This window comes from Phalacrocorax aristotelis, chromosome 1 (assembly GCF_949628215.1).
Source record: "Phalacrocorax aristotelis chromosome 1, bGulAri2.1, whole genome shotgun sequence".
NCBI classification, from domain to species: Eukaryota; Metazoa; Chordata; class Aves; order Suliformes; family Phalacrocoracidae; genus Phalacrocorax; species Phalacrocorax aristotelis.
In genome coordinates, this window is record NC_134276.1 from 168362791 (window position 1) to 168385601 (window position 22811).

Genomic DNA, 22811 nt, shown 5'->3' on the forward strand with positions numbered 1-22811 from the left:
TTACCAGGTTAGCCTCGTTTTACCATTTTTAGTTTTTTAAAAGTATCATCAGCCTCAGAGCCTGAAAGCAATGAAGTTGTAGCGTGGCTCCTGAAGGCTGGGTGGAGCTGGCACTGCATCTTCAGCCTGCCTCTGGCCTGCGGCTGCTCCCCGGAGGAGAGGCTGCCCCCAGAGGAGAGGCTGCCCCCGGAATCCCCCGCCCCGGGAATCCCCACGCCCTGCAGGGAGGTCACTGCCACCCAGCAGCTGATGGCTTTTGGGGCAGCACCTCTCCGCCCCCGGCATCTTGGGGTACACTGCATCATACCTTCCTTTTTATGTACTTCCTGATCTCTGAGGGAGGGAGGTGGTTTGTAACCCAGGGCATTCCCCTGCATGGCGCTGCCTCGGAGCCTCACAGGGCTGGAACCCCAGCAGTGGGGCTCAGCTGACACCAGCCAGCCTCTTACACCCCCTTCCTTGCGTGACCATGGCGTTGCTACAAGCTGCGCTCGCTTTCTTCTGAAGTACACGAGTTAACCAAAATAACCTCCAAATGCATTTTATTCTAGATAAACCCATACGAACACCAACATGTATTTGCCATTTGCACTTTTTTTTAAACCTTTTTTTTCATTTTAAACAACAGGTTAACTTCTGTACAACAGGAATTACTTTGCACATTAGTAAGAGTTGACTTTGAACTAGATGACTGCAAAATAATGCTCTCTAAGCTAGTGTTAGAAAATATGCTGTTTGCCATAGCGGTTTGTCTGTAAACATGTGAAAAATAAGTTAAAGAGAAGTCTGCTTTCACTTCGGAGAATGCAACTAGAATTTTTGGGTTGCCGTAATACAGCTTTAGTCAGAGGTGATTCTTTTTGTCCCTGTAACAGTAACAGCGACTTGCGGAAGGTGTGCCAATGTTTTGTGTGCTGACCCAAACCTACCAAAAGAGCCACAATCACTTAATTATACTTCACATCACTTCGTGAGATCCACTTGATGGGTTACAAAGTCCCAGCATGACTTTAAATGGTTTACTAACAGAGTGACGCTGTTTAGGAGGCTTGAATAAAAGGCAATAATCCTATTCCAGGCTGTAGGCTAAAGCTACAGGGCCTGATTCAACACATACTTAATCTCTAGAACTCATTAAAGCTATTGTAGCAAACAAGCAGTAGTACAAATACAGAATAGGACTGATTTTTCTTTTCCTCATCATATAAACACATATAGTGAAGTTCACAGGATCAGACCCACGCAAACAAATTATATTTTACAGCTTTTCAAGCAGAAATGTTGGGGGGGGTTGTTTCTGCCTGTACAGAAGGTTTCAGAAGGTTGGACAAACTATTGCAGTTCATTCAAATGCACTGCCAGCAAACACCTGAAGTGGAACGGAACTGCTGAGACAGCTGTCTAACTGGAAAAAGTAATCAGCTCACGTCCCTCCTTTAATATTAATTACTGTGCTTTTTTATTATTATTATTTATTTGATGCTGCTTTAAAAGATCAGGTTAAGAATGATTAAAAATCAAGCCCTTAAGTACAGGTATTCTAAGCTTCAGTGCTACTCAAGCCACAGTCCACTCCTTTAGGACAGAGGGCAAGGTAGGGTTGGGTCCGTCCCCCCCAGTTAAAATCAAATTTACCACAATATATTGTGCCAGGCAGAGACGAGAACTGCTGAAAGTACTGCAACATTGTAGTGCAGGTTCCTGAACAAAACCATACATTCCATCAAATAGAAAGTGTAAACTTAATTGCAAGTGTAAGAGTTGAATTAAAAAAAAAAAGAAAATTAAAAAAAAAACACACCATCACAGTATGGGTTGGTGGCTGCCCTCATGATATGCAAGAGGTACAATTTGTGCAATCACATGGGAGGGAGGGGGCAGACCAGTAGGCAACGTGGTTTTGTGTTTGCTTTTGCCCACCTTAACAGGCAGCCTTGCTTCTGCCAAAGCGTGCTTAGCGTTTGCCGCTGCTGGCAGCCCACCTGCTGTGGGCTTGCGCCTGGTACCAGCTTCTGGTAGCCACCACAACCAAACCAGCCACCTTTAGTATGGGTGTGCTGCAGCCTCTGGGCTCCGCCAAAGCAGCGGCGCACACGGATGCAGCCACACACTCTTTCATATACATTTTGCGTGGGAGCCCTGCGTAGGCACCTCTGGCTGGTCACAGCCCCAGCATAAGCTTTCAATACTAAACTTGGGCCGTCAGAGCCTGCGGCACCCCCACCACTGCCAAGGCAGGGGACAGCTCTTCCCGCTCCTGTGGGCCACTGCACTACGCCACTCGCCTCCAGTGGTGGGACCCTCCGGAAATGTGTGGAACTGTATCTCTGGCTCATCAGCGGCTTACCTCAAAGCTAAGGGCAGGCTGCAGCCTAAGTGCTTCCACGGGACTGAAGCAGAGACCACGGCAACAAAAGATGTCAGCGCCGCAGGGGAGGGGATGGCTCTGCTGGTGCGGTAGCAGAGCCAGAGCCACAGCTGCTCGTCTGTGGCTCTGCAAGGTAGCCACTGCACCAGTCTTGTCTCAGCAGCATGGCCACGCACCTGCTTTAGAGCTGGCCTAACTTTAGCCACCAATGCAAATGTCATGGACCCCCTCCGTTGAAAATGCACGCGCCTCAAAAAACGCCCCCCAGCAGGACTAAGGCAGTTACCCCCATCCCCGCAACCCCGTCATGTTTGTATCAGTTTCTCACAGAGACTCACAAATTACACCAGCCCTCCTGTTCTTACCTGTTATTAAACTAACCCTCTTTTGACAAAGCCTTTATGTGGACAACCTGAAAAAAAAGATATGCTGGCTTTAGGTTTGTGAGGCCTTTGTACATGGGCGGCAAGACTGGCCCCGCCTCTCAGCACTGATCCGTGGGCCGATCACGCACCCGAGTACAGGTTTGTGCACCAAACTGCAGCCATCGTCAGCTGCTTCATCAGATGACAACAGTGTTCTGACGCCGTGCCGCTGCACGGACGTTTCACACGTGAAGCTGCTCACAAGTGTTTCACAGCTTATTTAAGGATGGAAAGGTAGAAATGTAAACACAGACTGATGCCGGTCTAGCGCCTTTCTCCAAAAGCCTCCCTGCCCTGCTCAGCGGTTGCCTTTGCTTTGCATGTGGAATTTCTAACCTAAGGAGAAGAAGTCCTGCCACGTGGCATTTGGACTGCAAACCACAGACCTTCTTTTTCTGCTGAACACACTTGTACTAAGTGTCACTTTGGTGCTGGTTTGGTTGGTGGTTTTTTTTGTTTTTTTTTTTCTTTTTTCAAACAGGAACCAGCGTACATTTGTCTGGAAGGAAGGAAACTGCAGCTGACCCGTATTCTGAAGCCGGAGCTCAATCTCACAGTTTGCCAAGGCTGCTGAAAGGATGTGGCCAAACATCAGCTTTCTCTCTTAGAAAAAAAAGAGGTAAGCAACTTACAAGGTCACATGGGCAACTCTGAGCTTGCAGTGTGTTTTGCGCATCTCCTGCAAGCTTGTTTTCAGTAAGCGGAAAGCTTACTTAGGCAGTATTTTTGAACCAAAAGGTACATGTGTTGAAGTACCCAAAACTGCTGGCCCTGCCAGTGCTAGACCGACTTCCGCTTTCACGTGCCCACGTTTGAATATCTACCCCCGCCCATACTTCATTTCCAAACGTGGATATTACTTTGAATGGTCAGAGTGGAGAAGAGTGTCCAAATGTTTCAAACCCTGTACATAGAGTCAGTCAAAACAGTTTTGGGAGCAGTAGCGCTTATTTAAAATCCCCCACAGTTGACGCTGTGAGTCAGTGCTCTGCTCAAATCCATTTGCATTTTTTCTTTTCAACAAATAAGGCTTTTACTTGCTGGAGCTGTTTCTGGACTTCTTCAAACCCCCGTTCTCTCTCGAGTTTGCTGACAATCTGTTAACAATTAGCAAAAAAGAGAATCATTTTTTTAGTGCTTATTTTACTTGCTGTTTTTTAAAGCCTGCTTTTCTGCACTCCAACAACTACTGGCAGAAAAAATCCATCTGAATGCCTGCCTATACGTAAACATTCTTTTCTGACTTTAACATTTTATTTTCGTAGCTTTCCTTTCAAGTCACTATGATTACAGGCTTTGCAACACTTCCACAACAGAATGACAGAGCCAAGCAAAAAACCCCAAACAAACCCAACACATGTTCATCTCTTGAAGCGTGAGGCAAGGCCAGTGCTCCAGTTTTACCCTGGAGCAGATTTGCAAATGATGTTTTATTTCTCTTCCTCTGCCCTATAAACTGAGGGCAATAAACTGTCTCGCCTCCTCCAACTGGCCCCCTTGGTGCCAGCCCAGGTGATAGAAGGAGCACTACTGCTGTCTGAAAACTCTTTGCTGGTAACTGTACAAAGCCACTGAGGTCACAACAACCGATGACTGAGGTTTAGCTGCTCCGTCGAAAGCCAGAGGGGGAAGAGCAGAGGGAGGGTTTCCTTCTAGGGTAAGTTTAGCCAGTACTAGCCTCAAAAAAGCAAAAATGGGCTCTAAGATTAGAAAGTATTCTGAAGTCTCCTGTGTCAGAAATTTTGATGAGCTTAATAAAGTGTAGCGCCATTCTGAGTATCATCCCAAGCTGCTTTTAAGAGGCAAAGATTTGATGCTGAACCCAGATAATTTGAGATGTTAGAGATCAGAAGAGGCAAGCTAGCTAACAGGTGACTGAGAGCAGGCTGATTACAGCAAGCACTGATGCTGTGCTGCTGGGAATGAAAGAGAGAAAGGTCTGGTTGCTGGGAGACCCAGGCAACCTGCTGCAAGTGGTAACGAGGCCTTCAGGCAACGCACCCCAGCTGGCTCTTATCTGCCTCCCTACGAAGGCACACGCAGCCCCCCCGTTAAGGGTGCGGAGTAAAATGCAGTGGAGAATCCTGTCATGCAAAACGGAGGGCAGGGATTTTCTTACAAAGCAGCTCGGAGGTAGTCTGTGACTAAGTGCTTTCAGTTGAGAAAAGATCTCTTTTGTTAGCAATAGCAGAGACTGGAAGCTATAGCTTCTTTTCTTTAAGAGCAAGATGATTAGAGGCAGCGCGTAAGAGGGCTGTGATGGGAAAGGAGCAGACACCTCTTGCTGTAAGGCTGAGTGTGCTCTGCTGAGGTGTTTGTACTGACTGTTACATCGAGATCCCTGGTGCTACAGTCTAATCTGATTTCTGGATCTCTAGGGAAATGGAGCGCATGCACAGGAGTTGTGACAGGCATTAGCAGGTACTCTACAAACAGCAGAACAAGAAGTCTAGACTATACAGGAACTTTCTCAAAACTTCGGGGACAATTTTATTGCTGTTGTCTCTACGAAATACAGTGTTGACAGAAACGGTACATTACAGACCTCTGGCCTGTGACCCCTCTGCGAGGTGGGGGCTCCAGCCTCCCCGGGGGCTGCGCCGCTCTGGCCCCACACGGCTCAGCGGGAGGAGCGGCCTCAGCTGCATCACTGAGGGGCTGCATCGCTGAGGGGCTGTCTCTGGAGCAGCACCCAGCAAGTCACACTCCAGGCCAGCCCTCCGTGTCATTGTTGAGCCTAACTTTCAAGCCTGAGGTAGCAAGTTAACGTAAATGGGTTAAGAGGAATAGCAACCGTGCTTACCTCATCGTAATATTTCACTATGTATTTGCAGATTTCCATCAAGGCCACTTTCTCATTAAATTCATTTTCATGTTTCTAAAACAGAACAATTCTGATCAGATAGTTCTCCTTTTTAAAAAACTTAACGTGAGAGCAAATGAAGTTGCCACTTCTCAACCATACCTTAGATTCCTGAGTTAGAAATTCTTCAACCTCTAAAGTGGTCAATGGAGGCAGATCCCTGATGGCTTTATAGTACGCTTTCACCTCCTTCTTGTAGAGTGGAATGTCCTTAGCGTAGAGAAGTTTGTTTGTTGGTGCTTCCTTAAAAGAAAATATTTGAAGCCTTGTCAATTTTCACAGTACAGATTTCCTAAGGTTCCACCTCCACATAGCTAATTGCTTCTAATTGTGTCTGTTCTCTGTGTGACTCATTTCTCTTTGCGGTGGTTATATGCAAGGAATCAAGGTTATGAAATAAAGATGAAGAACAGATGCAGGACCTCAGTAACACTGCAACTGCATTGTGTTTCATGACAGTTGCCATATAATTATGTGTGGAGTGTGAAGTGATGAACATTTGTCCCTTAGACATATTTTTCTTTCTTACTTCCTCCTCGCCACTCCTCAGACCTGAAAGATTGTGAAAGTTGAACCAAAGGGCTCGAGGCCGATACCCTATTTACATACAGGATACAGCAGCGCTGTGGAAAGTTCCTCTGGGGTAACGAGCCAGAGAGCCTTGCTTAGATCCTGTCCTGGCAGAGCTTCCCCTAAAACTCTTTGGTGCCCCCTACTCCTTCCACTCTGGGGTTTGAGAGCACGGACAGCTGACTGCCAGGCATCCACAGCCAAAGGGACTTATTTTTTTTCCCCCAGGGCTTCAACAACCCAGGTCAGCACTGACCTACCAGGCATTTTTAGGCTCATCCGAGGAAATAAATGCTGATGTTTGTGGTAGGAGCCAAAGCCCCGGCTGGAAACCATGTTTTCAGAATGTAGAAGTGGGGGCTGGTAGTTTCCTGTCATTGCTCTACTTTAAATTCTGGGGAATAAATGACACAACCATGAGATGGCTTGTCAGTACTGTTTCCACTGTGTGATGAAACGATTTAGATGTTTATTTTCTAAGTGGCTAAAGAATGTTTTAAGATAAAAGGCTAAAAATCATGAAAGTAAATACATTTTAGTACTAAAAGGCCACAAGATGTTTACTGCATTGCAAACCTTTATCAGGTTTCAGCATCCCTTTTCAAAGGGCTAATGGGAGCTGTTGTATCAACAATACTTCACAATGGATGTTAAGCATAGAAACGTAACAGACCATGCTCATTTGCAGTTTTTCCATCAAGTGATGTGATTAGTTTTAATTCATGCCACCTCACTCCTAAAATAAGATAAATAAGCACTTTATTTGTCATTTTACCTTTAACAAATGAGCAGTTGGTTCAGATCACATAGGCAATTAGACCATTTTTATACACATTTTTTTTTTAGGCTAAAAAAATCTCTAGCCTGTTTTTCTTGGTAGTATGAGCCTGAACAAATGCTTCCTGCCTTGGTCCAAAAGAAAAGGAAAATATCCTCGGGAAGAATGAAGTATTTCTGATCCCCAGAGTTCTGGATGCTACACTAAAGAGCTTTTGAATGTAAGATTTCTGGGTTTGCTGTTACTCCAGCAAATAATTTTGCATATAAAAAGGGAGCAGCTAATACATGTGAAAGGAACTGTTTCAAACTTCAGAGCTCTTTCAAGTATTCTTATAGCTCCCAGTAGCGTACTATGTGTGTTTTCTGCACGTTGGTGTGTGGCAGACAAAATTTGGACTACTTATCAAATAATGTTAATACTTTTAAGACCTTTGTCTAAAAATTCTTTAAAACTTCATTAAAGTCTTACAGTTTCCACCCTCTTCCACATATTCTATAAAGACACTGTGCAGAAACTAACTGCAGAGAAGACAAGCAGCAGTTAACTGTAACTGTGGCATTCCAGTAGCTGTACCTGTCTACTCCAGTGAATTCTTCAGAGTCTTGTGAGATGGAGCAACAAGGAATGGAAACCCATTAACCCCCCCATAACCCAGCTTAATTAGGCCGCTGACAGTTTTGCCCCTGATGTCAGCAGATCCAGGACTTCATCCCCTAAATGATTATACTGTTGAAAAATACATTGGTTGAGAAGTTAGCAAAAGACTGGAAGGGCAGCATTACCTTCCCCAGTGTCTGTTCTGCTAGAGAAAAGGCATCCATGAAGGCTTGTGCGATCACAGACAAACAGCCATCTATATGTGAAGTCTTCTTAATATCAAAGACAAACTGGGGATTCTTCAGTATGTTCACCCAGAAGCGAAGAGGAAGACTAGACAGAGAACGAACAAGCATCTTTAAAATTAACCACTCAGGTAGCACAACTGCTTTAAAATGGTAGCTTAATTGCACTGCACTCATGGAAAGAAGCACATTTCTGGGGTGCTTATTCATGTTAAAAAAGGGATCAGGGAAAAAAGGCCACAGAGCAAACATATCAGTCAGTCACCCTTCTACCTTCAAATAATGCTGTCAACCTGCAGATGCTTCTTTCTGAGTGTGAAGTCAATATAGAGACTTAGAAGTCCTGGAAGCTATGGTGGTTTGTATCTGTATCCTATCAATATATTAAATTACTGGGATCCACATAACCAACCCACATCTTCACCCAGATATGCCAAAATCTTATTCTTCTGATCACAGGTGATCTGTTCCATCTTTGCATCTACATTTTCAGAGAGCGCACGCACTCCTGCGTGTATCCTACGGGCATACCTGTTGGTTTTCCAGATATGGACCACGTCAGGGTCAGTAATTTTTTTGCTCTCAGCCTGGGCATCCAGAAAGTCAAAAAAGTACTTGATGGCAACAGGTGCCTTATTGTTGGGTAAAGTCCAAATGCTCCTGAAGAGCTTTTCAACAACTGAATGAATTGCAACCTGAAAAGCAAGAAAACAAACAGTGCTGTTATTACACGAGAAAAGAACAGGATTTCTTGTCTGAGAGAGCTGAGAGTGCCCCAAGGCAACCACACACAGGAACTACAATATGCTTGTGGCAAACATCTAGGCAGTAGGCTATTGGCAAACAAGACAGTTGATAATAAAAATGAAACTACAGATACACCATAATGAGTTGCTTTCAAATGTCACGTGCCCTACCACTTCACCGACAGGAGAGTTGTGGTGAACTTTGTCATAAATCGTAGGTGGAAGGAATCGCTCGTTCCAACAAAGACAACAGCAACTCTTCGGATACTGTTGGCACAAGTGCTAAAGGCATTTGGAACTTGTGACTGGGAAGTAAGAGGGAAGAGAGCATAAGGAGTTTAACCAGTTTTCTAGGCACCGGTCTTCATGGTGACACATGTTGAACACACGTGCTCATCAACACTTTACAGCCAAGCGACTGTGGCACTTGATCTAATTTTAGGCTAACAGCTTTGGGTGGCATGCAAAGACTCTAATATTAGAGAGAAGAACTGCAACTGGGCATTTCTGATCCAGAAGTGAAGCTATTTGGCTCACAAAAGCAAGGGCTTGGTTGCTGGTGAACTCACTGACAACATCACACAGTATTCATAAGTAGAGGCAAACAAAGCAAAACAGTGTTTTGTGCTTTTTTTTCTTCACATCTGTTCTGAAGCTCAATTCAGCCCGATCTTCTCTCAATAACAAGGATTTAAGTGTATCCCAGGGCCTTGATGCGCTACTGGCCAGTTCATTTCACTGCAATTGTGTCTGTGTGCACGTATGGGCGAGAGAGGGAGAGGGAGACATGGTTCAATGCAAGTTCCTTCAGTGCACGGTGTGTCATGGGTGGAATTTCACACTGAAGGATATCACAGCACTGTTGTTCAGAGTACTATCCTACTTTGGAGAAGGAGATGACTAATTTAAAGCCCTTTAAAAGGACTGCGTCTTAAAAGCCTGATCTTCTCTTTTGTATTTCAGTCTTTCACCATAAGATATGACCGGTTCACTCCAGCAATTCCTAAGGGCTTATGTTAGTTTCCACAGCTAATGAGAAGTGACCAGTCTTCACTCTCACTTTGGGTAGTGTCCCAAATTACTTCAGATGCTATCAACAATCTAATTAAATAATGATTGATAGATTTTTAAACGCAAGAAGGCCATAATCATCATCCCTTCAGGCCTCTTGTATCACACAGCTCTCACTGTTGTGCACTGATTAATATTTTAAGTAATATGCTGTTGCAAAGAGCTTTATAACCCTTTTGAGTAAGTCAGAAACAAGATGACATTACCAGATGGAGTGAGCAGGGCTTATTCATAAGGAATGCACATTGTATATATTTGGTAATTGTATGATAAATCCTAAGGACCTTGTTTTTAAAATTAATCTAGTTATTTTGGATGTTTGAGTCCCTAAAAGATTAGTTCATTCCATGGGCACTATTTTGTGAAACTCAGGCCTTGGAAGTTGTCTCTAAGTAGGGGAAACTCTAGTAGATAGTGAAGAGATTGTTGACCAAAAGCTGTCTCTCCAGAAGGGATCGTTCTTGCTCTGTGGGACTCCGTGGCAAAACTCACTTTCTATAAGCTCAATAACTACTTTTTTCATTAACCCAAGAAAAATGGTTGTGCTTACTGAGGAGACAGAGAGTGCGAGTAATAGACAATTTTAGAAGTCTAGCATTAGAAATCCTGAAATTAGTCCATCTTTGCAAATGGTCATAATCCATAGTTAGCACAGTGATTTTTGTTGGCCACCTTTTTATTTAACATTTGATATACATGCAGGAAGTCTGCATAATTTAATTCTATTTCTTCTGTGCCAAAAAAGCCAAGCCTAACATCAGCCCTCCCCCCAAAATAAAGCCTTTACAGTTTACCTTGGTTGACAGAAGCTTTGTCAGATACATTTCTTTCACTTTGAATTTTTGCTTTCCTTTGTGACCTGCTCCTTTCACATCTTTGTTTGCTTCAGAGTCTGGTAAAATCTGTTGTGAAGAGATTAGAGAGATTACACAGATACAAATACGGCTCAGTATTAAATCCACCACTTAACGGTGTAATGATTGAACTCACCAAATGACAGTGTTCATCTGAGTAGTCCACACCTAAACAACAGAAAGCAGAGAGCAAACAGGCATTAATGAAACACACAGCTACAAGGCTGTGAATTCTGCTGGGCTCTGGGCTGTGCAGCAAGGTGCATGCCAGTGTGCCGAGCAAGCAGGCTCGGCGTCATGCTTTCCTGCCTGCGGTGTGGGGGAAGCGTCTGAAAAATGCACAGGTCCTGGCTCACCTCCCCAGTGCCAACCTGTAGCTCGGACCACTAAGCCAGGGCATCATCATCTGCTGCTGGGGAAATCGCAGCTCCTCTGAAAGGAGGACAACAGACAGCAGAGGAGATGATTGCATTGGCTTAGTCTCTAAGAGTACTCAGTGCAGGCAGGCTGAGGTCAGGCTTGAAAGCAATGGCTGAGAACAGACAACCCAGTCCTTGCTGAGGGAGAGAGCAGGGCCATCCCAGTGACCTCAGGGACACATCTCTCCTAACTTTAGACGTCCACTTTGAGGGTGAGGTGAATCATGCCCTACAAGTGTCTGTTTCTCCCTAGGGGCTATAGAAAGTCCACTTCCCCCAACCCACCAGCTGGGCTGGAGCAACCTGCATCACAGCGGTAGGTGAGATGAACTGATCTTTGTAAGCACCCTTTAACTCCTGACCTCCTGTTGAGCTGGCCAAGTCAAAGCTTTCAGAAGCACAGTCAAGGAAAATTCCAAAACTGCTTTTTTTTGTTATTCCTGTCTCTGGACAGGCACCACTCTGTCCGTGATGCACAACGCCGGGCACCAGAGCAAAGCATGTTCCCTGTGTTGGTCTCACCAGTCAGCACTCTGTGTCACCCTGGCTTCCCTGCCCTGCTTTCCTGCCTATGAGTCTGTATCTTTAAGCATTCATTTGCCAAGAACTGTAAATCCTTCTGTCCTTCTTTCCTTTGCCTTCTTCCCTCCTCCCAGGCCCACTGTGCCTGTCAGAGGCCCAGAGCCAGGGTAACATGGATCTTCGTTTGGCTCAGCTATATCAAAGTGCCAATTTTTCTGACCTCCTATTGACCTAGATACAACCTGCCATCGCTCAGCTCTCTGCATTGCCAGCCCATTCTCCACAAAAGAATAAATAGGTTGCAGGTCCTTTGTTACCTGATCGGGTGTTTGCCTTCTTTTTAAAGACTTTTATGGTTGCTCCATTTGAAATCTGAAAGCAAAAACAAACATCCCATGCTGAAACAAAAGTGTCTAGAATTCATTAAACCCTCAGTTTCATTTCCTCTCCCCTTAAGTCCGTGGCAGCGCAGGGAGCGTGCCAGCCCGCTTCGTTCTCACTACCGTGTGTGCGGCTCTCAGCAGGCAGCCAGGGCTGGGCTTTCAGGCACAGGCAGCAGCTGCAGTTTGATAGCCTTACCTGGCAAGGTGGGAAGGCAGTTGTTTCAACAAACCGGCCTTTAAGACCTTTCCTTTGCTTTGATTTTTCTGCTTTAGCCCATTTGGACATTTTCATTTTCATGTACTGCGTTGTGCTGCTTTTTGCACCCATCTTTCTATAGATTGCTCGGGTTGAATTATCTGGCTCCAATGCAATAGGATCTAATGGGAAGGTGAGGCAGGGAGGGGAATGCAAGGATGATTCCTCTTCTAGCCCCCTCTCTTCCAGCTCAGTCCATTCCCTGCCATGCCCTACGGAGGAGCTATGTTGAGGGTCTAGCCTGGTGCTCCCAAGAACTACTTTCAACTCAGCAAAATATTTATGCCCTGTGGACTGCAAGCTAGATTCATATCTAGCTACCTTGGGATTTCTAGGAAAAATCTTCCCCTCTCCTTCCCTGAATTTATAGTGGTGCCAAGATGGTAACTATTATCTTTAAAAGAAACTAGCAAGTCATGCCTTTATTGTCAAAAACTACCTCAAAAACAGCTCCCACTGAGAACTACACCACTGTTTTGCTGTCAAATGTTGGGTCTTGCCAAGTGCTAGTGTACTTCCCTCTATAATTACAAAAACAACTGGCCAGTTCTAGGAAGGGATCTCTGCCAAAATAATTTAAGTGTTTTTTAAACCTTGGCAGCCAGCCTGGTGTGAGAAACCAGTTTAAGCATTAAGATACTCTATGAAAAGCTGTGTCTTGTGCCAAAGAAATCTGCACTTACTCCTGGAAAGTAAATGCAATCTATTTTATAAGTATGATTTTTTTGCAGGGCTTCCATTTATCATACAGTGTTTCAGGGTTCTTTCAGATTAACACAGATAAAACCATACTACAAGTGGGAATATGCTCGAAAGCTAGCTTGTGAGGTGACACAAACACCCAGAGAGTCCTCCTACTTGTCCCTGAAGACAGGTAAACAGGAACAGGGCTACCCAGCAACTACCACCTCCCGGAGCAGCATGGGCAATACACTGCCTCCACTCCCCCTCCAAGAAGCAGGAGAGCAGCTCAGTGCTGAAATGTGTTGGCTCCTGTCCTAAGGGAGCTGGGCAGAGCTCGGAGGGAGAACTGTGCTTCCCTCCAGGAACCAGAGGTGTTGGTGCAGTGCAGGCATGATCCAAGTCCCCACTTCAGGTTCTATTGCTAGGACAAATGATGCTTCTACCACTGAGTGGAATATGCTTTCCCTTCTTTATCATTACTGCAGCAGCCATACTTGCTGTTTCTTTCAGTGTGACCCAATAAATAAACAAATAAAGCTCTTCTTTTGTGCCCTGCTGCCTAAGTCACTTTTCATGTAAAACACTTCTCATGGTGGGCTGCTCCCATGGGTGCCTCAGAACATCTTTACTTTGTCAGGTCTCCCAGCAGGGAGAGGGGAGATCTGTTCAGATCCACACAACATGGAGTACAGCTACTTTGCAGAACAGAAGAGGTAGTAGTGAGGCTTTATGCCTCTTCCTTGTTCTCCAGGCCTCCTCCTGTCCTCCCTATAATCCAGTTCTTGTCAGCGAGCTCCCTGGATTCCACACGCAGGAGTTGCTCCCTGGGGCTGTGCCTGCCTCTGGAATGTGTGATGCTGCTACAGGTTGAGAAATTAGCGACCTATGACTGGACAGCAGATCTGAAAGTAGTCCTCTAGCTCTCTTCTTGCGTGGGAAATAGGACATGATGATAATCGGCAACTTTCATGTCAAGGCTTGTGGTTATTCTCATGCAAACAATAGTGCAGACCTCATAAATAATGACATCAAATGACAGCAAAAAATTAGAGCCAAAGGAGCACACAAGCCAGAGACACATGAAAGTCTAATAAGAGTACAGTGGATTTTTCTCCCTTTAGAAACACCACACAAAAATGCAAACATCCCCTAATTGTGCATTTTAAAAATCCATGTAGAAACTAAGTTGTCTTTTTCGAGAGTGACTGGTGATTCTGGGACCTTTACAACACAACCTTCAGGCTCCAGTGTCTTAAAAAGATTTGGCAGTACTTCCCAGTTTCAAAAAATCTGGTTACTTTCTAGCATTTAAAGCTGGCAAACAAAAACAGAAATTCACGCTTGCCACAAAACTCTAGGCACCATTAAAACTAAGTTGGAATTCCTCAGGTCCCATTACTACCCTCACACTGTGTATGCAGTGTCCCTTTTTCTTGCTAACTAGACACCTTTACATTCCTTTTTGCATTAATATCCATACAAGAAAGTAAACTAGACATGCTAATGGCTGATACTTGCTGCTAAGCCATTGCTTAAAATGCCACTAAGCTTCTGCCTAAAATGTATGTTATTTCGTCAGTGTCAGAAAAAGTGAACTAAAATATCTAACAGAGATACCCAGCACAATTTCCATAAGGCAGCTGCTAAGCTATAATTAGCGTAGTTACAGCTTTGCAAGAACAACTGAACCTCCAACTTAACTTGCATTTGCCTGCAAAAACCGCAGATGAAAACATGGGCTGGGACAAAGATGCCCAGGGACGTCAGTGACCAACTGGAGCAGACTCATTTGCCATGAGATACGCCACCGATGTGCCACAGCACACCAGGAGCTCAGGAAGTGCAAAAAGCTGCCAGGTAGAATCAGGGAGCACTTGCAATTGCTGCCTGTAGTAAAGAGGGCGGGTACTTTCACATTAGACAGAAGTTCAAGTATCTAATCAAGATTTAAATCTACATTGACCTTTGCTGCATAGGCTCCGACTGCAACACTACAATGTCCTAATTTGTACAAAATATTTACAAGTGGAGTGGAGGAAGTCCCATGTTAATCTATAGACAAGATTCAAGAGAGGAACAAGAAAAGCTGTATTTAAGACACTGGATGGTGACTTAGGACATCTGGGTTCACTGCTGCCTCCCCAGGAGGTAAGGAGCAACAGACACCTACAGAACTCTAAGGGGACTCCAGATGAACTTGCTGCAGATCTGTGCAGCCTCGTGCTGTGCCCAAGCTACAAACAGTCCTGCTAGGAGCCCTTGTTCCTCTTTGTGGATGGCAGCGTATTTGCTCATGCAGACAGGAACGTGTTCAAGGCTGGCTCAGGTTTCCCAGCACCAAACCGCATTGCACGGCACAGACCTACACTCAGCAGCAAAACTCCTAGATAAATAAAAATTGATTATCATGTTAAGAGCCAGACTTTCAAATTCAACTATGAGGCATGGAGAAAGTTCACTAAAAGCACTCAGCGTACTAACCTTTCCAAAGTCTATCTGTAAGCATCAAAACCTGAGCTACCATTCACCTGAGGCCAATCATCTGTTGCACATTTTACCCCAGCCTCTCACCCTCTATTTTGACTAGTGTCAGTGGAAACTCCTTAGACAGGCAATGCTGCTTGCTATGCTTTTGCAATTTGCAACACCCAGAAGGGCTCTGCCACCAGCTGCAGCCTTGTGGGTTGTTGCAATGATGGACAGATTATTGCAGCATTGAAAATGACTGGTTTACAGGTGCAGTTGGAAGTGGAGGGGAAAACTTACAGTACAAGTGGCAACAGTAGGTGGAAGCAGAAACAGAGAGAAAAAAGGGAAGGAGACTGACACAGGATGTCTCAGGAGAAGAGCAAGCAAACTCATCAGTCCTTTTTATTCTGACTCTCAATGAGCTTTCACAAGTAACACTACCACCTGTTCAGACAATCAAAATATGAGGTGGGAAGAGGTAAACATTTGCTCATGGTGCAACACAAACTCAGCAGCAAAGACTAGAAAAGACTCAAGGCAATGTTCATAGCTGGAAATCAGATGCTGTTTTAACTGAAATGCTCAACAGAAGTAACAGTTTACCTGGTATGCTTGAACCAACAAGCAAACCTCTGAAAAGTCACAGAAAACATATGACTCATTGGCAAGAAAGTTGTGTGTCACACATTTCTTTCCTTCTGTTGATGATGCTCAGCTTTCTCTGCAAGATTCTGATCAATCAAGATACTTTTGTGCAGACAGCGTTTGGGAGTTGGGGAGAAACTGCTTCTTGATTCATTGGCATGGCTTCCGTGCTTACCTCATAATGGCCGATGGTATTTAGCTTCCTTATCCCATCCTCCATCACTTCTGAGGAGCCATCAATATCTAACAGTTCTCTTTGCTGCTCCTCAGACACAAGTTCTGCAGTATGACAGCAACAGAAAATAATTACATCCCAATGCCATTCTCACTGTACAGATGTTTGTAAAGAAAAACAACACCTAATTATTTTTGGGCCAGTGGCTCCCAGCTGAGCTGTTTCTTTCTGTCCTTGTGCTGGGTCACGTAAGAGTGGTTTTGCACTCCCACACTACAGATTCCTTTTCTGGGGTGACAGCCTGGGTGGCTGCCATTACTGCTGGCTATTGGTGCTTCATTTTGTGTTGGTCAAGACTGAGTTTTTGGAGGTGCTTTCACCTAATCTAGCTATTCTGTTGCACAAGCATGCCCTGGTGTTATGGCCATGCTGGGACTAGAAGAAAGGTTTCACAAACCACTTCTAAGACATCACTAAAATGAGCTGTACCAGACTGACAGTATTTGTGAAGGCACTGGTGGTGGATATAAACATCAGACAAGAAAGTAAATTATCATCGCTTGCAGATATAGTGGCTGAGAAGGTGAGGAAATATCAACATATTAGGGAGCAAGTCCGGGAGGTAGCAAATGCCAACAATGTAGAGTTTGCACGTGGGAAGTGGTAAGTTGGCAACTACAGGCTTTTGTCTGACATTGGGCTCTTGCAAACCCAAGAAGAAAAGGTGGTGGCTTGACTCATCTGCTGGAATGGCCTCGTATACATCTGTAGATATTGTATGTATCTTTGTGAGTTACATGTGAACTATTAAATAAACCTAATCTGACTGTAAATAAACTGTATTTGTGGGTTCTCTGGATCAAAGAAAACGTAGGTCTGTTGGAAATAAGGGCAGTAGGAGGGTTAGTAGATAGGGACTAAAGTATTTGGTAATCATGGCATGTCATCTTACCCACTAACAAAATTTATCAACCAGCTGTACTTAGGTGGATGACCCACCTTACTTAACCCAGAAAAGGAACATATAAATTATATGTGTTCAATAAATAACATGTGTTTGTTAACTGCATGCTGAAGTCCTTCCAGAAGTGAAGCAGATGTAGTTCCAATATTCTAATTGGTAGCATAAATGATTTCGTATTTCCCCAGAAATTCCTTACAAAAGCTATGTTCTGCCTAAACGCTAAAAAGAAAAATAATCAAAGCCAAAGATAGGAATTCCTAAAAAGAAAACTCCACAGACAGACCAGTGACCTCCCTGAAAATATAACACAGTGACACTCTCTTACCAAGACCAATTTCATCCAGCTGAAGACCGTAGAGAAAGCCATTCTTATTAAGGAAAGCCTGAAGGCTCTTCTCCTTGGCTTGGCCTATGGTGTCACAGTCCAGAACATTAACTTGGATAGTCTGACAGGCATCTCCACTCTCATTTTCTGGGATTTTTTCAAAGATGATGTTCACTGTCTGGGGAAAGAAACACATGTTATTCTGACTTACAGAGAACACCTGGCATGGGAAACCTACAAACTCCTGACAGCAAACCTGAGAGGTTTTCAGTATATTTATTATTAAAGCTATTTCAAATAATGATTATTTGAAGGAATTACACAATGAAGCATTTAGAATTCCTCATGTCCAAAGAATCAAAGGTATATAGCTATATATTTCCAAAAGTGTATTTTGTATTCTGCTTTTGTGCAAACCTATTTCAGTGAATTACCAAAAAAAGACAGGAGACCGTGAAAAATTACAATGTGCGTTCTAAACAAAGCAGATCTTTCATTTAAAATGAATGCCTTAAAAGCAAAACTCTAAGCCACTAGAGATCTGATAAGGTTGCTAAGTAAGTCGTCATGGTAAGCATGATTGATTTTGAGTGGATAGGAAGCAGGCTTAAAACGCATATTTACACCAGCAGATTATGCTGAGTACCTTGTATCATACAAAAAAATCCACCTCCTCTGGAGCCGTCAGTGTGTGCCTGCATAGAGCCGTGTCTCTAGAGGCAGCAGAGACAGGGCTACTGCAGACACAGTGGAAAGGGAAAGCATGTTGCAGCAGGCAGAACCCAAAGTGGTCCAGATCTGCACAGAAAAGTGTCAAACACCCACACAACCTGTCCAGTTACAACACCCCTGCCCTTTAGCTCACAGCTACCCTTAGCTGGGACACAACTCATCTGCTAGGCTGTGTGCAAGGTGAGGGATGGGCTAGAGGGAGGTGGCAAAGAGGCTGTGTGACCATCTCCAGGGAATGTTTTTAGTCAGGTCATATTTCTGGTCAGGTCAGGCAGATTAACTGCCAAGAGGCAGGGAAAAAGGGATGAGCACAGAATTGCTAGTGCCAAGTGATAATAGCAAGCATTTCCAGTGAAGCAGCCTGCTCCGTGCGGAGAAATCACTGTTCAGCTACACCAATACGGACGTTCTGCTGGCGATGTCTTGGGACAGAATTAAAACAGGTCCTTCAGGTCCTGGCACTTGACTGCAAGCGGCATAGGAAAAAAACTATGTACATGAACTTTTCTGGCTGTTGGACATTTCTGGTATAATACATATCTTCTAGAGAAATGAGAGGACTGCAGGTGTGACTCAGTGAAGGAGTGATCGTTAAAAGAGGAAGCAACCAAAACATTTTTTTTTTCCCCCTGCTGTTATGTGAAGGAAAGAACTTCTGACCAGGTTGCTGCAGGGACAACTTTTCTCTCTTCTTAGAAAAATAGGCAGTTATTAATAGTTGTAGAATGCTATTTTCTGCTTTATTACCCAGCAAGAGTGGAAATTACAGCATGCCAGTGGTGAAAAAAAGTAGTCCAATGAGACATAAATTAACTTAAATGTTCCTACAGAAGCATAAGGAGTATTAAAAACAGGGTTGCAAAACTACAAAGATCAGGATTTAACAAAGACTAGGATGTAACCGAAGTAACCGAGAATAACTTGATCAGGACACCAAGATACTTATTTGTGAGGAGAATGAGTCCATGGAAAGGCCAGACGGAATGGAAGAGGAGGAGATGTGGGAACAGTGCCTGCAGAAGGAGAAGCAGACTGGATGCTATGCCTCAGGTTGGGATTTCATGCAGAAAATTAGTGAAAGATATATTGGCACAGGAATGAGGAAGTCATGCTTGGTTAGGCCCACAGACCGACTGAACAGACAGCAGTCCTGTCCTTGACTTTGACTGCCCTGAGGTCATGGTCTTGTAGGATAAAAATCTGGACAGGGACTAACTGTATTTTATCTTTAGAAAACGCATTTTAGTCAAAGTCTTTTTCTCTTCTAGTCTCCAAACTGATCTTTCTGGAGTGGCTACTCACACTTTAACTGATGTTTTGTCTTTACACCCTTGGAAGCATTCCTTCCTTTAGTTGATCCTTTCCTCCTAACATTATTCCTATACTGCAATATTCATGTTCCTGCTTCTCCTTCATTCCCTCTTCCTTTCAGATGGCCAAAAGAAACTGTCTTATTCTCTGCTGCATTTCCTTTGCAGCACACGCTCGCACACAGATTGCACATAAATGTGTAGCCTCTTCAGTTATTAGCATGTGAGTATCCTTCCATCCCCACTCAACTCATTGTAGGATGACAGGACTGTAAAAAGAGAGAAGTAGTCCTTCATGTAGGTGGAATACAAGTCATTTATGGACTCCTTAACTGAATGTATCCACAGTGTGAGTATAACAACAACACTTTATGACTTGAAGTGATCAGAAATATTGGAAGTAGAAGAAATATTTAAATGCATAGAAGTCTCTAAACTGAGAGAGCCAGACAGTTTTGCTGATACGATTTCCTGCAGAAGTTAATCTTAATTGATGAAGCAGTTGATGGGGAGCTAGGAAAGCCAATTATTATGAAGTCTTCCTTCTGTAGCTGAAGTTTTCATAAATCAGATTCAACCTGTCTGACAGCACAATCCCTGGCTTTAGAAACCATTAATCAGAAGCTGACAGTCAGAATCACTGCATTTAGACACAAAGTGTAGAACTGCAAAAAGAATCAGAAATAACTGTAAAATTAAGAAAGCCCTTTTATGATCAGCTCTGAAGGTCAGAAAATGTTTAAGAGAAATCACAGGAGGACACATGGAAGTCACGAAGAAACATCATCAAGCCCTTTTCTAAGCTCTGTCACTTTGCAAAGGAAACAAAAATACCAGTTAACTTAGGGAAAGATTCAGGAGGAAATTACATTACATGTGGTTCAACCTAGTAATATCTAGAGTTGAGACTTCATGCACTAGAAATTAGTGATTAGCAACACAAAGTCACAGTGCTTTTCAGCAAAGGCTTAACACAGGTTGCAAGAATTGTTAAAGGCTACTTAAGGAGAACAAGGCAAGCATCTGCAACTAATTCTATAGGAACTAGCTTGGAACCTAGCTAAAAGACAGGAACAAATCTTAAAAACAGTTTTTCACTCAAGCAGTGACAGAAATAATGACATTTGAAGACAATGTTTACAGATGGTTTTACAGATTTGTAGTTTTCTTGAGAATGAATTTTAAACAATGAATTATTTAGTAAAGCTATTAATAACCATAGCAGACAATAAATGACATGTGGTTTAATGAAGAAATGTGATAATACCATATTTTCTTAGAAGTAAAGAAAAATCATCTGGGATATTCAAGGCCTCTTATTTTATCAGACAGACTGAAAAAACAAGAAGAACTTTTGATTGGTAAAAGTAAGACAATTTATGTAAAGGAGGCAGCACCACGATGTACAGCACAACAAAACTGCCTTAAACCTACTCCCCTCTATCCCAGAGTATGAAATACAATAAACAGCTAACAAATTGGCATAGAAAATGTCACAGGAATTAAATTTAGGCTAGGTGTGCACTACGCAAAGCAAGGGTTGTACTCGTGATGCTGCAGTATGGTACTGAATCTGTATCTAATTCAGAAGACCCTCCTGTAGCCAACATCTGCACTGCTCGCTTCCTAGCGAGGGCTGTTGTGCCCCTCTTCTGCTGACAAAAATCCACATATGTCACATGCTTTTAATAGCTTCCTTACCTCTCACAGTGTGCCTAATAACTCCACAACCATGGCGTCTTATTAGGAAATTGGGTTCCCTGTCTCTGCTTTACTCGCCTACAGTGCTCCCACTTCTTTTAACACCTTTCTTTTAACTCCTAAAGCAGTTGAACACTTTCAACAACCTCCACCACGTGGCTTTGCTTCACTTTCAATAAAAGTCTGTTGGCTGAACAGATCACTTCTTCCCATCTAAAAATGCAAACTAATTTCAGCAAAGAATTCAACATCCCAAATCACTTTTTAAAAATAAGCAGTGGCTATTCAAAAGAATGCCAGAGCACCGAGTTTAGTACATGAAGAAGTGTCCCCTGGTTTTCCACAGGAGAGATTCCACTGAGAACTTCTCCCATGCCAGGCTGGCATTGTGTAGCTTTTCTATTTAAAATTAAACACTTCAGTGAAATGCTAACACTCAGCTGTGCACTGTGCTTCTTCATCAGTCATTGAGCAACTGACTGCACCGAGGGGTGCAGCTGCTTGTCTGCCTGTGAGAAAGCGGGCTTGCTTCCTCAGCCTGTGAGAAGGCTCCACGACACATCCAAGTCTCTTTCAAGGCAGTTTTATTTCTCAATACTCAAATATAAGCACAGTGTGAAACCACACAGCTCCTTAGCTCATATGAGACCTTCAAAGGGCTTTTAGAAGCATCTTTCCTTCAATTCCTCTGCTTGAGCATTTACTTCAGCAGCCCACCTCTGTTCAATATCTGACCCTTTCCAGCAGAGAGGGGTAACAGTAGGGGGTTGACTGGTCCCAAGGTCTGTGGCCTTTTTGAAAAAGGGATGGGGCCCAGCCAAGGGACAGCTCTAACACAAATCAAAACCAACATGTTTCTTAGTTCTCTTTTTCCTTGTACAAATGGGCTGAATTTTAGAAAGTCTCTCCTGTCCTTCCTTCTTTCTCTATGCCCAGTTCTTCTTCCTTCTCCTGCCCCAGGAGTTTATCTGCTTTTTGGTGTGTTTAGGAAGAGGCCTGTGGAGCTCCCCCTGATTTTTAGGAACCTGTCAATATCCTGCTTTTATTAGTCTGGAACTGAAGTCCCAATCCTGAAAGGAGAGATGCACATGCAGAGTGACTACACCCTTGTTTGTGCCCTGCCACTGATTTGAGAGTTTAACTCCCTGACAGATGCACCCCTGTGTCTTCAAGTGCCTACATAGCTTAAAAATCTGGACACCGAGTGTCTGCAGATGTATCTTACTATCCCCCTATTTTGGCTGTGTTTTTACGCTTTGCTCTGGACAGGTAGGTTTTAATGTATTGCCATTGTGGGGCTGTGGAAAGGAGCAAAACAAAATACCAACAAAATACCACAAGACTCACAATGTAGCTGCAGTGAGCAAATGTGCAAATACATTTGAAAACTCAGCTCAGAATTTATTCCATTTAGAAAACAAAACCTGCAATCCTTTAGGCAGAAGTTTTCTTCCAAAGACAGGAGAGAATACTTGGTTCCCTGTCTGTACGCTCACAGGTCCTGCATGTCATTGCAGCGCATGTGAAGTGGTGTTAGTGAGAGAAGAAAAGCTGACTCCTTCCACTTTAGTACCCTGTTAAATGTTATTCTTGAAGAGAAAATGTACATGGCTGGCCTGCTTCGCCAGCCCAGAAAGCCTCACTATTCCACCTAAATCTCTTCCATAGCATAGTTTAAGTTTTTAGCATAAATCTTAGACAAAACA

At 43.7% G+C, this 22811-nt stretch overlaps 1 protein-coding gene across 1 annotated transcript in view; it reads right to left on the minus strand.

Annotated features, from left to right (window-relative positions):
* Positions 1-3210: 3210 nt before the first annotated feature.
* The window catches only part of PLXNC1 (plexin C1), a 71166-nt gene continuing 51565 nt past the window's right edge, over positions 3211-22811 (minus strand). The window contains exons 22-31 of the mRNA XM_075080636.1: positions 17363-17540; positions 16074-16177; positions 11779-11833; positions 10657-10688; positions 10461-10568; positions 8381-8544; positions 7790-7937; positions 5759-5899; positions 5597-5671; positions 3211-3890 (exon numbers count right to left, since the gene is read on the minus strand). Of these exons, the coding sequence (XP_074936737.1) occupies positions 3786-3890; positions 5597-5671; positions 5759-5899; positions 7790-7937; positions 8381-8544; positions 10461-10568; positions 10657-10688; positions 11779-11833; positions 16074-16177; positions 17363-17540 (1110 nt within the window). The 3' untranslated portion in view covers positions 3211-3785. The remainder of the gene's footprint in view (positions 3891-5596; positions 5672-5758; positions 5900-7789; positions 7938-8380; positions 8545-10460; positions 10569-10656; positions 10689-11778; positions 11834-16073; positions 16178-17362; positions 17541-22811) is intronic.